Here is a 16,739-nt window from a genome sequence, read left to right on the forward strand (position 1 = left end):
GATTTATAAGTTGCCTGTTATTACTGTACAATAAGTTACTAGTACTAATATTTTTTTTTTCAAGAAGAAGCCAACAGCTTTTAAAAGAGTCTGACCAAGTTTAAAATATGCTACCTATCTGTCCTAAACAGATTTTGCTGCACAAAAACTGTAGACATCTACAGAAAATCACTTCAGTATACACGTAAATTCCAGTTTATGATTTAGACATGCTGGTTCCAAAGCAACTTAAGTTTAATCTTACATCTAAGGTGAATGGAAGTTTGAGCTGGGTGAGATCTTATTTAATATATGTACGCATTTAAAACAATTAGTTGGATCAACATCCAGGTCCCTTTACAAACAAACAAACAACCAAATCTTGAGGAAGCAGTCACATTTTATGTTTATTATTATTATAATTTTAATCTTTAACTGACTTTATTATTACTGAACATTCAAACCTCCTCAAGAAGCCAACTCTCCAATACCACTGTAGGCTGAGATAAAATATCAAACATTAGCTCTGTAAACATTGTGTGAAGAATCTAAAAGAATCTGACACATTAAGGCTCCAATTCAGTAAAACACACAAGCTCATGCCAAGCACATGAGTAGCCACAGAAGTTCTCTGGGATAGGTCATATAATGCAACTTAAGCAAGTACTTAAATTCACTACCAAACTGGAACTTTAAACAGGTTGTTTCTTTCTGAGTTCTCTGTACAGCAACATGCATTTTTTAAACTTATTTCTCTTCAGCTTTTCCTTTTATTTTTTTTCCTTAGGGTTTATGCTAAGTAAGTCTAGATCATATCCTTAAGAATCCCATTTTTCTTATATGACTGACAGAAAAATTAAACAAAATACAAAAATTGCTTCCTTTCACCTAGGGACATATGCTGGCACTAAATGGATGCTTGAATACTGTGGGTATCAGGAGCCTGGGCCAAATGTCCTTAGTCATCAGGTAGACACGTCACTTTTAATCCACTACAACCTGGAAGTAGATCTATGGTGATCAATAGCAAGACTTTATCGATTGCGTTGGATTCTGGATGAACACACTGCTTGTGATCAGATATTACAGAATATCTGCATCACCATTAGGGACCTCTAAGGAGAAAATCTTGTTTCTTCATTCATGTAAAAAGACAACAGAGTTGGTTAAGGTACACTTCAGTTCTTGTAGAAAGCAATTTAAATATCCTCTTTTTTTGGACTCTTTTTTTGGAACTGATACATCGAGCTTGTACTTTGTCATGAAATAACATTAAATTTTGCATTCTGGAATGACTGATTCCTAACACTACTTTGCTGATTTTAAAATGCCAGCTGAAGTTTTCCATTTTATTATATTCAAAGTTAGTTTGAAACTGAATTTCTAGATGGCATTAAAATGCATTATTTTGCCAGTGTTTGCATTATTTATTTTCCCCAAAAACACTTTATTTTTTCTTAGAAAAGTAGAATACAATACAGTGGTACAAATAAATGATCACTTATATGCAACTGAGCAAAAAATGTACAAAGATTTCAGACATGTCATAAAAATACAGAAAAAATAATTTAAAAAAAAAGATAAAATATAGAAGACATGCAATGAATGGAAAATAAAACATCAGCTTGATGATCTCATGTTTCCTTTCACTCACAAAAGGAACCATCCCAGGGGAAATCAAATTGTCAGATAAAAAGATAACAAAGGAGACAATGTAAATGAAGTGACAAAGAGAAAGACGAGGATAGTGAAAACAGTGGTGAAGGCATAAGACTTTAATAATCAAAACCAACATTGCTGACACCATGCTGAAGGTATGGAAGCCTCAATTGCCATGGAGTAATAGTAGGAGAATATGGTGCAGATCACAATTCTTAGCTGTGACAAATTTTGATCCATTGGACTCATATCTGTTAGCTCATATTTCCATTTCTGAGGTACACTGGGTTTCATATTCTTCTAATGCCAGAGGAAAGTCCTAGTGAATAACATTCATGACTGCTAAAGCTGGAAGTACGGATTTTTGAGGTAGGCTGGAATTTGCATATCATCAAACATGGGAGCAGGGGTATTTAAGGCAGATCATGTAAGGCTGCCATGGAAAGAGATAAAGTCTTTCTTTCATTCATCCTGAACACTGGCAATATACTTGTGGTAATCTTCAGAGTAATTTTGCTACACCTCCCGCTATACTACAGAGCTAGAAAATATTGTAGAGTCTAAGCTTTTTGAGATTCAAAAATATTTAAAATAAATAGTCTTGGGAGTAGCCAATGTAATAATAATAAGTAATAATAATGATAAGATGCTGTTACTAGTAACAAGTCTGTTCCCACTCCAGACAGTACTTGAATTGCTGCTCCCTTTTAATAATTTGAAAATAAAAAGTGAGAACAAAAGTGAAAAGATTATGTCAAACAAAATGACTTTGCAGAAGCAACATCAAGTTAAGAAACTAAGCTGCAAAGATCACAATTGTTAATGAATTAGAAACTGGACACAAGTTTTGAAGCAGTGGCTAGTAGCAAATGAGTACATGGCAAATGATGTTATTCCTTATTCACTAAAAAAAATAATAATCTTCATGCACTACAAAATCACAAACACATTGGGTACAGCTCATGAAACACTCAACATTGCTAGGAGTAGCACAGTCTGGAGAAAATACATTTCTGATTTATAATATGTATTATCAGAGCTATGAAAGAATCAAACCAAGAATTTCTTGAGATCATTCTAACATCATCTTTCAAGATCTGTATTAACAATATGTAAATCAATCTCATCCTTTATGAAAGACGCAACAAGTATCAATTCCCAGCAAAGATATTATCTTGTATAATATCCTAAAGTGACTAATTTTCTTTGATACGAGGTTGTCTGTTAATTTGTTTTTAGTGAATACATCCTGTGAAAAGTGAAAAATTCAACTTTTATTTCCATGAATAATATGATTTATAATCTTTTCTTCTAAGTTTTTATTGTTTTGGAGTACAGTATGTGGATGAACAAGGAGTGATTTCCTAATAGTTCTGAAGAGATCTCAGAGGTAATAAACTTCAAGGGGAACAATACATTGCAATAAGACATAGCTGATAAAGCACAAAGGATGCTGCTGAGTCCGTTGCAGTAAGCAGCTATACTGGATCAAAACAACAATGAACATTTGAAAACTGTCCGTCAAATGAAATAAAAGATAGGAACAAAGTGATGATGTGGTGAAGTTTTTGGCAGTTAAATGATGCAAATTATATCAGAGTTTACTGACATCATAAAATAAATGCATGGGACTAAAAGATATAGAAATACAGAGATAATTAAAGCTTGACATTTCTATGCTACTGGGTTTCAATAACTGTGTGATTGTTCAGCTATCCAGAAGGGGCATAGAGCAGAGTGACTGAACAGATATTCCAATGTTAACTTTCAATTTTCATTTTACAATTCTCCAGATCTCTCAAGTCTATCAGAGTATAAAGATTAGGTATTGGTATTGCAGACTGTGAAAACTTGAGATTTTAACAATAAACATATGAGCTGACTAAATTTCACAGTGAGTATAGGATGGCTGAGCATTAACAGTAATTATGAAAAGCTGATTATAATTTCTATAAAATCTAATTTGAAAAAGATAGCCAAATGTAAATGTTCCTGAAGTAGAAAGTAATACGGGCACTTAAACACTACCAAATATCTTTCCAAATTTAATAGATGACAAACTTGAACCCTAAAAGATGAACTTGGCATGGTCTTGCAGCTATACAATTTTCCTGATATTGTTGGAGCTAATCTTTCTGTTGTTAATCTGATTTGATAAGGAAGCATTAGAAGGGATCACATTATGATTTTCACATAAGAAATCATTAGAAGCGTTTTTACAAATCTACTTCAAATAGAATCAAAATATCCTGTATATACATCCTGAAAGGAAAAACAAAAACAAACAAACAAAAATACCAACCCAGTCTTCACTCTTGAAGCAAGAAATTTCACTATTGATTGCATGACAGAATAGTGAACCAAAGGCAATTGAGTGTTTTGGGAAAATAAAGTCCATCTTTTCTGGAGGTTCATCTTAATGAACAGACTTAATGGGTTGAAATTATACTTAACTTGTTTAATTTTGAGACGAGCTAAAAAAAAAAAATAACACCAATACAATCTATATTTGTAAAGTCCAAGATATGCTGTCAGGATTCAAAAAAAACATCCCTCAGTTACATAGCTGACACTGCATTTTTTACACTCACTGTAATTAAGAGTTGTGATTTATACCACACAGACCTCTGAGTCCTTGAACGTCTCAGTGTATTGGCTCAGGATCATCTCTACAAAAGCCATAGGAATACAAAAAGGAAGAGGAAAACCCTAGGCACTGGCACATATCATCACCTTAATGTCAGCTGAAAACATTTCTCCAGTGATAATGAAAGTTTTGCACATTCTTTTGGCTACAGGCTTCACGCTGACCCTCAACGGATAAAACTATAGTCTCTAAAATGCTCTCTTTCACTCCAGCAAGCTGCATAGCTGCCCAACCCTGCCATGAATCTGTCAGAGTAGTTGAATATTAATCTTCCCAATATCTGTTTTTTTGAGTTGGCCCCAATTGGCATGATAGAACCAACGTGTGGGTCAAGCCAAAGACAGGAACTTATAAAATAGCTCTGCAAGTTATGATGACCCCTCATTCAAACCTGAATCCAATTTTCTACAGTTGATTTACAAAGCTCCTAACAGCATAAGGGTCACAGTAGTCACTGACTGCCTCCTTTTCTTTATGATGGCTATTGCAGAGAATGCTATTCTTCTTCTGCATGAGGTGACTACCAAAGCCAAAGTACAGTTTTGGTCTGCAAAAGTATTGGCCCCTTCTGTGACCTTCTGAGGCTTTGCACTTCACAGAAGAAAATGGTCAGGAGAAATTCTAATTTCCACTATTTTTAGGTGATACAACAATACTCATTTTTTTCCACAGCCTTACCAAAAGAAGCAGAAGAAAAATGAAGTCAGCAGCATGACTTAAGTTGGCAGCTGTTACTGAACTAACGACTTGGATGGGGTATCAGATGCTGCAGAGAGGCAGATTTTAATGATATGTATGTGCTATGCATGTTGTAGCTCTGTTATTATGGCCACTGCTGTAGAAATGTTGGATAATATGTAGTTACAGAAAAGAGCTATCCCTAAATACATTACTCCTTGAAATAAAATCCTCTTTTTCCTTTTAGTCCCCACAGCTCAGTTATTGTTCCTGACTTGTAGCTTGAGCAGAGGGGTTCCTGGACCCATCCTTTCCAAAGTTTTGAAACTTAGTTTCCTTAAATAAATTGAAAATCTTCATCCAATCTGCATATCATCATCTCTTCTAAAACTTGGTTCCTATCTTGATTACAGTAGCTATCAGGAATCCCACTTCAGTCCCTCCTCATGAGTACCTAAACATCTCTGCTAACTAATCTACTAAGAAATGTTTGCTACATCCTTTCACTAATTTATTAAAGTGTATTTTATGGTCACCATTCTCTCCAGCTACTCTGACCTATTCCAGAAATGCTTTTAGCCTCCTGCATTTCTCTGCATCAGCCTGTCCTCTTTCAGGACCACTCATGATGTACAACCCTGTCTGCCCCTTATGCCATCCTTATGCTTTCTCCTCCATCTTCTTGCACTTGTGAACCCTCATCCCTGGTGCCCTTTTGTCTGGAACGCTCACTTTCTCTTTCAGCTTTAACACGTACTTGTCCCAGGACTCCCACCAACTTTGTTCCCTCTCTCTCAGCAGCACCCACAAGACGAGCCTTTTCTGAGCCTGTTCACATGTGTTGTGCCTGACTTGAACTTGTCCTGCTTAACCCTAGATCAGCTGTGCTCTATGGGCAGACTCACTCCCATACGCATGTGATCTTCCTGAGTACAGCTTTGCCATATGGGTAACTGTAGTACACTTTACAAGATGGAAACTTGAAAATATTTTACCATTCGTCATGAAAACTGCAAAAGAGGATGTGACGAGCAGCCTCCAGCCCACTGTAGGGAAAGGGAAAGTGGAGGGGAGTGGGGAGGGGAGAAAAGACAGTATTTTAGGTGATAAGAGGGGTGAGGAAGGCATACAGGGATCTGTAACAATCCCTGTAACAGATTAAAAAAAAAAAAAAAAAGAGAGAAAAAGAAAAAGAGAAATGAAGGAAATGGGTATAAAGAAAACATTTAAAGTCAGGAAGACAGATTCTTCCTTAGAGATGGAAATTAAGTATTTAAAACTCCTTGCAATAAAAGTGGCTGATTTTTTTTTCCACCCTACCTGTATGAAATCCTGCCTGTGGGGCATATCCTCGTCTCACTCTACAAAGATGTGTAAAGGTGAGTCCCTGAGTGCAGAAAGGAGAATGCACTCCAGACTGTGGCAAGACCAATGCTTGTGTACATGTAATGTTAGGACACTTTAGACAAGGTCCCTGCCCCTTTCCCTGCTGGGCTTTCACAGTGGTAACTAAACAGTCTACTGCTAAGGTTTAGGCCTTAGTGATGCTAATGTGGAGTGAATTCTACAAAGCAGCAGGGCAAAACTCTACAGTATTTAACCAAAGAACAATTAAATGTGCATTTATGTTCATTTGAAAGCTTGTTTACAAGCAAGACTACCTACTTGTGCTCTCTCTGTGGCTGCTTTTGGAGTGCTGCATTGTGCAACGTGGAGACATGCTTCCTTTTAATCAAAATTTCTCTTTAGCTATTATACGCTGCGGAGCCACAGGCGAGTGACTTTACAGCTTTGTCCCACAAACACAATATAGATGTTTATCACTGACATTTGATGGATGAATTCAAATGGGAGAAGCAGGAACTCGGAGGAATGGAATCTTACTGATAAATATTTCACAACATTACAGACTGCAACATATATCTTCAGATCCCATTTGGCAGAATTGCTTACAGGTGATAGGTACGTCAATTATTGTAATACTCCTGGCAATCTGAGAAACATAGATTGGAATTGATGGGCTATGTACTATTTTCCAGCTGTAGTGCAGCTCACTGCTATTATTTAGTTGTAACAAACATCTGTTCCAAGATGAAAGCACCTACAAATGCCTCTGTTTCAGAAATTACAAGAGGTTAGTTTGTTAAACATTTAATCTATGTAAACAAATACAGGCTTCATGCAAAACAGATCTGAGTATGGACTGATTATTCTATCATAGCTTTACTAACTATTACTTGCTACCATGGCAAAACATTTCAAAAACAAGAAATTCTCAGATGCATATTCCTATGTAAAATGTCATATGAAAATCAGTTTACTCAGAGGCCCCTAGGTTTAGAAATAAAATTGATTTCAAAAGAAAGGAAGCATTTAAACGGTGTCATGGCAATATGGCTTATTCAGTAATAACTAGATGGTTTATTTTTAATTGCTTATGTACTTCTTCAAACTTAGCCTAGGTCAGCCATGAAGGAAAATGAATACCAGCTGCTGGCAGCTGTATAGCCTGTGCAAGATGGACACAGTTCTCACAGCCAGTGGATGGGGTCTTAGATCAGAGAAAACATCACCACAGTTGGCACGACTGGGTGCCCATGACTGGCCACCCTGTCACTCACAGCAGAGAGGCCGAGGGCATGTTTCTGAACTACTCTCTTACCCCTAAAGGTGGTCTCTCCAGGTCAGGGTTGAGGCACATTGGTGAGGCAATGTGGGGAAGTTTGCACTGCTGCTGCCCATGCTGTATCTGCTCTATAAATAAATAGAGGACTTTAGTCTCCAGGGCTGTCAGTTTGGCACCTTCCATGTGCACAAAAGACATGTTGTGGTTTCTTGTTTGTTTAGAAACAACCACCCAAAAAGTTATATGCAAAGTTTAGTATGGCGAATCAAAATAAATCAAATTTATTGTATGAGAGCACCTAAAATCCCATGCCTTCCACTTGCTCTCTCTTTTGTGTTTTCTACTTTTAATTGTGATAAGAATAAAAGTTATGGACCTCTTTCGGAGTTTCTTGATGACAACGGTTGCTGTTCCACCACAACTCCAGTGCTGCCACCAAGCAGGCAAGAAGAAGGCCTATTGCTAAAATGCAGAAAACGCCTGCAAAACTGTGCAGCTTGAGTGCCTTCCCATCTGTCTGTGCGTTGGTGTGGCTATTCAGGTCACAACGCCCCATACGTGGCCACCATTTCTGTTTAAGAACATCCAGATCTCCGCTTTCTTGCAACTCCAAGATCCTGCAGAAATTTGAAAACACAAGCATTAAATTCAATGACAATTTTTGTACATCTTTCCATTATTTTCCTCTTACATGTACTACCCCACAGTTCAAAACTTTCTTGCCATCCACCACCCCCATGTAGGATTCATCTGAAACTCTGCTATATAGGGTATCTTTCTAGTCACAGCAGCAGGTAAACTTTACTAGGTAACTAGAAAAGAGATGACTGTCAGAAATTCCATTGCAGTGCAAGAAGCATTCCCAAGGGAAATCACCATATTCCAGTTAGTCATGGCTGATCTGTCTACATTCAGCTGCAACAGCTGGTCCCACTAGTGAAATACACAGCCCACTCCACTGCTGCTCTCCCACAATAATTTCAAAAGAATATGAGACTAAACATGCTACTATTTGTGCACAATTTAATACAAATCTGTTTAAGCAGCGACCAACTGATTTACTTCAGCAAATGTGGCTTATTCAAAAGGATTTTACTCCAATGCTGTTACTTCATGCTTGAATTAGTGTTAACAGTTGCTAATTAATCATTGTTTTGCCTCTTGTGAAGTGTCCCTTCTCTCCATGAATGATTCATTTTGGATTTGGTTTGATAACTGTTTTTACTGTTTACTAACAACGATTTCTCTTGAGGCAGCTTTCTTTTTGGTTACACAGCTGGAGCTTTACTCCTCCTTCTAAAGAATGAGCAAGATGGGGAAATCTTGTGCCAGTTTCCCACCTGGAGAAGTGCTCACCTTCTGCTAAGGCCACATGTGACTGCACAACTGCATGTCTTCCTTTCAGTGTACATGCTGACATGAAAAAGACGCTCACATCTGATAGCTCAGAGATCACTGAAATGCCACAGATATCATAAGTCCTGGCAGTCCCATGCAATACTCAACAATTCTTGTTTTCCTGTACTATTGTGAGGCTGCAACCTGTCTCTCCACCCTGAAGGATAAACTGAGACATTATTACTTGCTTGCTGCATGAAAGACATTGCTTCATAGCCTGAAAGCATAGTAGGAATCCAAAATCTCTCTTTTATCTTTCCCCTAGCTCATACAGAGCTCTGGGGACACCGGTCCTTTTTCTGCCAGGGCCAGTGCTGCCTGGAGGTGTGAGGCCACACACCATCTCCAGTCCTTTCCTCTCTAAGCAGATGCACACAGAGTAGAAGTAGCAGCTTTACTGAAACCTGAATTCATAACCTTTTTGCTGTCACAGGAGGAAGAGAATTAAGTTTATTTAATAAACGGTCAATGCCAAAATTGAAGTGAACCACCAATGGGATTGCCACGCTGGCAGTAGAAAAGAATCCTATAAAACAAGCTTTGTTTTGGTTTACCTCTGGGAGAAAAGATCTCTGTAGGGGCTTCCATGCTGGAGTGCAATTCCGTATCCTTTGCTGCTGATGCTGTTTCCAATGACTGTCACAGAGCATTCATCATCTGTCAGTGCAGCATATTCCACCACTGTCACATCCCACAGAAAAGCATAGTTTCCTTTCTTTGCCTGTAAATACATCATGAACACAACAAAATATAAACTAAACTACATTTCTAGGTACGAGGAAAAAAAAAAAAAAGGCAAATACATAAACCCTTAGCTTTTCATTACTCCATGCTTTATTTCATTAAGATCACAGCTTATCTGTAGACCTCCAAAACCTTAATATGTTTCCAACACTCTTCCATCCCAGCCTTACCTCACCTATGCTTTTCCCAGCAGTACCTCCTTTACTTCAAAACTCCCTAATGTGTCTTCCATTTTTAATAGAGAGAGCGCATGGGATGACGTAGTCAACTGTAAGTTTAGGAAAGGCTTACATAACAGATAATTAATTATAAATCAAAGCCATTGCTTTAACTGATGAGATCTGATGTATGTTTTGTAGGAAACATGGATTAGCAAGAGTGGGACCAGTTCCATACATTTATATAAGTAGACAGGTACAGGATGAGCATGAAGTGGTGTTTCCTAATCATCTCAGTCACCAGAACAAGAATTTTACAGCTTCTCTCAAGTAAACGTGTAAGTAAAAGAAGTGCCCTCCAAGAGCTATGTCAGCCCTGTAACAAAAAAGCATGCTCTGAGCTTAAAAATAAAGTTCCCTCTTCATGAGAAGAATCACCAGCATCTCCTATTAGCTCACTTCTGGGACAAATCTTGTTCTATTTTATCACACACCCATGCAGATGTCCTTAAAGTTAGCCTTAATTGGGATTCAAGCCAATGCCTGCATGTAGTGCATATAATGAATGTAAATCACCTTGCTTAACATAAGATGTAAGAAAAGTCTCTAGATAGGGATTCAGTAAGAGAAAAAAATCATCATTTTGTTTGGTTAAAGTAATCATTGGTTTCCTAATAAATTTAACTAGTATGTTTTTAAGTCTCTAGTGAACCTATAGAGCACAATGGAGCAGACGGGCTGGAGTGTCTAATGCAAATGCATGAATAATCACGAGTGCAGACTTCCAAGACATTAAAAAAAGTACTAACACACACACACACACACATGCAAAACACCTTTGGGTAATTTCATATCTTTCTTTCTTTAGGTCAAAACAAAGCAAGATGGAAAGCTGAAAACCTTCCTATATTTCTTCATGAAAACTGAATCACCAAGCTTCCCTAGCCAATGGCTGCAGTGCTGACATTCTTCCACGTATTTTCCATTTTGTGTAAGCTCAGTTTTGAATCGTACCTATAAGCCCATAAGACTCCCTTAGATCTTTTATTATACCGAATTCCTCAGTTGAGCAATTAAGCTAATTTTATTTCACCATCCTTTTATATAAACCATAGCTTTCTAAAGTCCTTGACAGTTGTTTAAACATGACAATAAATCAGATGGGTGAATTATCCTCTAATAGATAGAATCCAGGGAAATAAAACTGAAAATTATGTTTTTGCCTGGATTTTCTGTAAGCTACTTGCCACAATCCACCTTCTTTTCCCCGTTACATTCTGTCTGCATCCAGGCACTCAAAGATCCCCAAGTTCTTTGGTTCTGAGTTAAGCCAGAGTAAAAACATGTTATAGCTTTCCTTTTTGGTATGATTTAAATGATCCTGTACTGACCACTTTGAAAATACTTTTTTTTAAGTGTATGTCACCAGTGTGGTTTGCTTTCTCCTCTGCTACCTACCTGGTCAGTTCAGAGTAACAGTAATTAATGTATGTAGCTTGAGACAACAATTGTTACACTACCTCAAAACATCATTAAAGTGTAAAACACAGCATGGGGATTACACAATACAAAAAAAGAGCTACAGGAGCTTACTGTTAAATTCATACATTTATTTAACTGACACAACTTACTAAACAAGCATGCTCATAAAAATCTCCCTCACTTAAATGGTACTGTATGAAACCAGACCAGAGCAAGACTTCCACACCTGCAATAGTATCCCTGGCTGTCTACCTGAACTAATAATGGTGGTGGAAATGAGGAAAGAACAAATAAATCTCTGTTTACTGTATGTGACAGCCAGAAATGGTTTCATAACCTATCAACACAAGGATGCATAAAAAATAAAGGATGGTGAGGGAGGGATTCCTCAAGGCATTTAGCCTATATTCAGCTGGCAATGTATATTCTTGAAAGCCTAAAATGTGTTTTTCAAAGGTATTTTCTGAATGATCATGTACCCAAAACTAACTGGGTTGTTAGCAGCAAACCTCTGCATCTTGCCCTCTGCTCTTCCTGTGATGGGCTTTAACATTTCTCATTTCATGCTTTCACATCTGTGATGGTGCTGATAGGCCTCCTACTTGGTCAGGGACAACAGACAATGGGTGTTAATCCCACAGGCATTCCTGGCAGGGAAGGACCATCACAAGCCCTGTTTGTGCACATCTCAGGTTGTGTTCTATGGTAAAGAGTACACAGGTTTTTACTACCTATGATAGAAAACAGTGTGCAAGCTCTACTGCATTAAAAAGGACATAGTCATGGGACCAAAGACAATAGCATTTGTTACTCTGCACAGAATTTATTCAAAATCTGTGTTGCTAGAGAACAAAAACTTGCCTGATATATGTACAGAAAGAGAAAAAAAAAGTTTTTGTCTAAGTCACTGTGCTAAAATGTTTTGATTTTTTTTTAAATAGCTGTGTCTTTTAGTTGTTTCAGAATTGTTCCATGAATCATATTTTCAAATTAACAGTTTACAAAAAAAAAAGAACATTGACAACATGTCCTATATTCCTCATCTTTTTCTTACTAATACTTGAGGAACACAGTCTTCCTCAAATATTCGATTTCAATTATAAGGCAGTGTCTAGAGAAAAATCACATTATTGATTCTACCATTCAAGCCCCAGTTTTCTGCACTTCGTTATATGTAGAAGAGCTTTGTACACTGACTTTCAAGGTTAGACAGATCTTTTAACAAGGTCTACTTCTCTTGCATTTGCAATATTGCTATCTTACGCCCTACGAATGTAAGTAGTAATAAACAGTCTACCAGGTCTCTCTTGCAACAATTTTATATTTTTATGACAAATAATTCTACACAGTGTCATCACAACTGTAGAGCACTATTTCTCTGACATCTTGACCACTTAAAAATAAATAGGAATCTGAGCTTTAAACTCTTAATTAGGTATACTTCTTAACTTCCAGAAATGCTGAATGTGAGACTGCTTGCCCTCTCTGATTATCAAAAAATGACTCTCCAAAGATTCCTCTTCCCTCAGGGAAGATTTTTCTCTTCCAAAACTTCTTCCACTTATGGCATTTTCTTCTCTGAAGAGTAGAGATCTCATACTATTAAGAGTGCTCATTGCATAGAAAGCTTCCTTATGACCAAACACTTAGTTGCTGTCTAAATTCAGCATGCTTCCCATTCCCCTAATAGCTGTTGTGACAGCTAGGAGGAGGTAGATTGACTAAGAATTACAGGCAATACCAGGCGCTGACCCGTGGGATGTATGGGCAGGAAACATAGCTATGCTGTTTTCATATGACACTGTACTGAGGTGTACCTATCCATGGAACCGCATCATGACCACAGTGCAGCAAAGCTCCATATCCTCGTGCTCTTGCATTCACAGCTTAGCCATCCAAAGCCTGAATTATATGTTTTAGGGCCCAAAATAGAATCAAAATGTTCTAGTGATCAGACATCATTGCAAAGAAAATATAGAGAAAGAGAGGGTAAAAGGGAATGTGGCAAATACCAGCTGAGAATAAGTAAGATAACTTGAATAAAGAATGACTGAAATGAAACAGAACAATAAGATACAATTTATACTTTAGACTTCAAATTGGCTTTGATATTCTCCTCCTTTTCTATGGCCTTTTTGTGACTCTCAGCATGCAGGCATATTGCAGAACAAAACAGAAATAACTCAGAGTTAAACTTTCAAAAACATCTTTAACAGAAATTCAGCCAAAGAAGCACTCATTTCTTCCACCCAGTTGGAACTACTGTAGTGGTTAACACCAAAGACACCAGATTTATCTTTGATTCAAGAGGTATAAGAAAACAGATTTCAGAGAAAAAGAAACTTGCATTAAAATTTTTCTTCACAATCGTGAAAAATGAAAAGGCCAAGAAAGATTGCCTCCTAGACAGAAGGACCAGAAGGAGAACAGTAATACTTCTGAAAAGCAGTAGCCAATCTCATAATGTTATTCTTCAACATGGAGGGAGATGGAAGAATATTTTTCAAAAGACCCTGGTTTACTGACTGTAAAATTATGTTTTTTTCAAGAAAACTTGGTAAGAAATAATAAAACTTGAAACGAGATGAACTTCAAGTTCATCACTGATATGTCTGTGATTCATCTGAAACTTTGGAGGAAGCTACCACACTGAAGAAAAAAGTGGAATAATGCTACATTCATCATTAATCTACAGCCAAAAATGAAGTGTCATGATAGCTGATCCCATTATGTGGCTGGTACCACAGAAATATCAAGAAGTGACCTTTACATTGTTACTAGAGGAACGGTTCAAAAACAGGCTCAGATAACATTTATTTTCTGTTTAAAAATGATATAAGAGAAGCAACAGAGTTTTACGAAAGAGAAAACATGTCATTTAATCTTGTTGAAATTCTTTAAATATTAATATAATTAGGAGCCACTACAGGATGTAATATAGTTGGGCTACAAGATGTAATATAGTTGGGCTGCAAGATGTAATATAGTTGGGCATTTGCTTTTACTCCAAAGGCTGGTAGGTCAAGAAATGAAGAAATTTATGAGGACCCATGAAAACACACTGATGAGCCACAACAATTCACAATGCAAAATTCAGTGTGGACAATATTGGAAAAAGATTTCAGAAAATCCTATTCATTGAACTTTTAAATTACTTGTACTTTTAAATTACTTGTACTCTAAAAATGGAGAGGTGCTTGTTCAACAAGAAAAGATCTCACTTAATGTTTATTGTTCATTGAAGAAGAGAAACTTTTTGAAGGAAGCAAAAAGGGAAGGAATAAACTCTTGCTGTGTTATTGCATAAATCAATGATACATTCACATTTTGTACTGTACTTGGATTTGATCACTTCATCAAAAGCAATACACAGGAGGAAAAGAATGGATTCAGAGCAATTTTGGCACCAAATTGATTGGACAGGGGAACAAACTGTCTCCATCAAAGGAAAGCTTTTGAAAAACACAACAATAACAATTTAATTCTCTCATGTATATCTATAAAAAGATGTATGTGGGAGTATATAGGGACCATATCACTTCATTCTTTCAAAGCAAAAATGGCTGCTCACAATGAAAAAAGCTACAGGTCACTTGGAAAGTCACGATAACAAATAATTATCCTAAAGAACCAACTGCCACAGGGTATTTTGCAAACAACTTATTCAGATTTGCAATTGGATTAGGAATGTATGCTGTTCCCAAACCAACACTGATAAGGCTGCAAGAGCTACCCCACAGCACACTTCTGAGGGTTCCTGGCTATAGCTTGACCCAGAAAGAAACTTTCCACACAACAGCATTAGTCAATCTCCTTCTGTAGTACCAGAAAACTCAAGTGGTAAAATAGCATTTTGTGTGGACTTGTGATTTGTCTGGCAACCACCTCTTAGTCTATGCAGAGACATTTATGAAGAGGAGGACATTTTACATCTACAATGACCACTTTCAATTGCCTTGGTAGTACAACAAAGCAACTTGTACCCTCAGCTCTGAAATGTATTTCTGTCGCTTACATGTCTTTGCAGCACATTAATGCCCTCTCCGTGGCTGTATTTGTGTTGAAAAAGCTGTGCCTTGACAATGGGAGATGGTCACTGTGGCTACAGGGACTGTGCTGTCTGAAAAAGCAACCTCTTCCATGGCAACTAAATGCCACAAAAGCTTTCAGGACTTTCTTCCACTATTGTCCTTTTGTTTTTAGCCAGTCAAAGGCAGTAGGAACATCTCTTGGAAATGAAGAGAAGTAAATCGAACTGAGACAAACAACTGAAATACCTGCCTGTACCATAAATAAGCAATACTCTCCCATTTTGCATCAAAGCAGCATTCTTTTTGTAACTGCAGCTGCACTGTGTTGCTGTATGAAGAAAATGGAAAGGGGGAGGAGAGGAGAAAAAGTAATATGGTTGTGTTTTTTTTTCATTGTGTCAGGCAAGTCCTCATTCAGAGAAATGACTAAGGTATCTTTACATGCTAGAGGGATTTAGACTTTCCTTTTCCGATACATTTTTTAAGGTACATTTACATCCCTTTCATGCAGCAGTATGTGTTTACGGATGGAAAGTCCAATTTCCCTTGCTGACATCATTTCTTCTTTAGAAAGACAGAATTTCTAACCATAATATTTGATATGGATAACTTGTCTCTATTCAAAAAGCTCAATGAGCTAGCAGGAGTGACATTTAAACTATAAACACAAGTGTTCAGCTGACAATGTTATTAAATATTAAGCCCAAATTATGTGTCTAATCAAATAGCAGCTTTGGTCAGCTTTGGGGACTGAAGTAAATTTGGTTGTCGTTGACATTAATTGAATGAGCTGATCAAGTTACGTAAAAATCACCCTACAATATTAAAATCAAACTTAATATAAAAAAGTTATTATCACTTCCATGAGACAGAGAAGCCAGCTCCCTAAAGACAATGCAGTTGGTAGTCTAAACAGCTTGCCAGTCTACAGCTACATTTAAGGCTTAGCCAAATCTAGCTATAATAAATGGCAGCATACAACTGGCTTACAGAATAAGAGTATTTATAGTCTCACTGCTAGAGACTGTCCGCTGACATAAGAATGGTAACAAAATAAAAAACAAAACATAAAAAGAAGTAAAATAATGTGCCTTTTCCTAAGGTAATTTGTTTTATTATTGTTTTTAATGCCACATTACATAGATAAGTACTTAACAGCACTATTTGCACTATTTCTACTTCCTTTTAAATGTTTAGAAAATCTCGAAATAGAAGTTTCATTTTCACAAAATGATGAGCAGATTAAAAACAAACAAACAAACAAACAAACAAACAAGAAAAAACACCACAGACTTGGCTATAGCCAGGTTTCTGCCTTGTACAGAGGAAGAAAGGGT

The 16,739-nt window shown here is 37.0% G+C and overlaps 1 protein-coding gene across 13 annotated transcripts in view; it reads right to left on the minus strand.

The window, feature by feature from the left end:
• The window catches only part of GRID1 (glutamate ionotropic receptor delta type subunit 1), a 699,294-nt gene that overhangs the window by 106,117 nt on the left and 576,438 nt on the right, over positions 1 to 16,739 (minus strand). For 9 of the 13 annotated variants that reach the window (XM_067000674.1, XM_067000673.1, XM_067000680.1 and 6 more), the window contains 3 exons: positions 9,542 to 9,708; positions 7,966 to 8,206; positions 7,626 to 7,712 (listed from right to left, as the gene is read on the minus strand). In XM_067000674.1, the coding sequence (XP_066856775.1) occupies positions 7,626 to 7,712; positions 7,966 to 8,206; positions 9,542 to 9,708 (495 nt within the window). Of the gene's footprint in view, positions 1 to 269; positions 7,718 to 7,965; positions 8,207 to 9,541; positions 9,709 to 16,739 lie in introns of those variants that run through there. The other 4 variants (XM_067000682.1, XM_067000685.1, XM_067000684.1 and 1 more) reach the window with 3 other exon arrangements.

This window comes from Anser cygnoides, chromosome 7 (genome assembly GCF_040182565.1).
Source record: "Anser cygnoides isolate HZ-2024a breed goose chromosome 7, Taihu_goose_T2T_genome, whole genome shotgun sequence".
Classification (NCBI taxonomy): domain Eukaryota; kingdom Metazoa; phylum Chordata; class Aves; order Anseriformes; family Anatidae; genus Anser; species Anser cygnoides.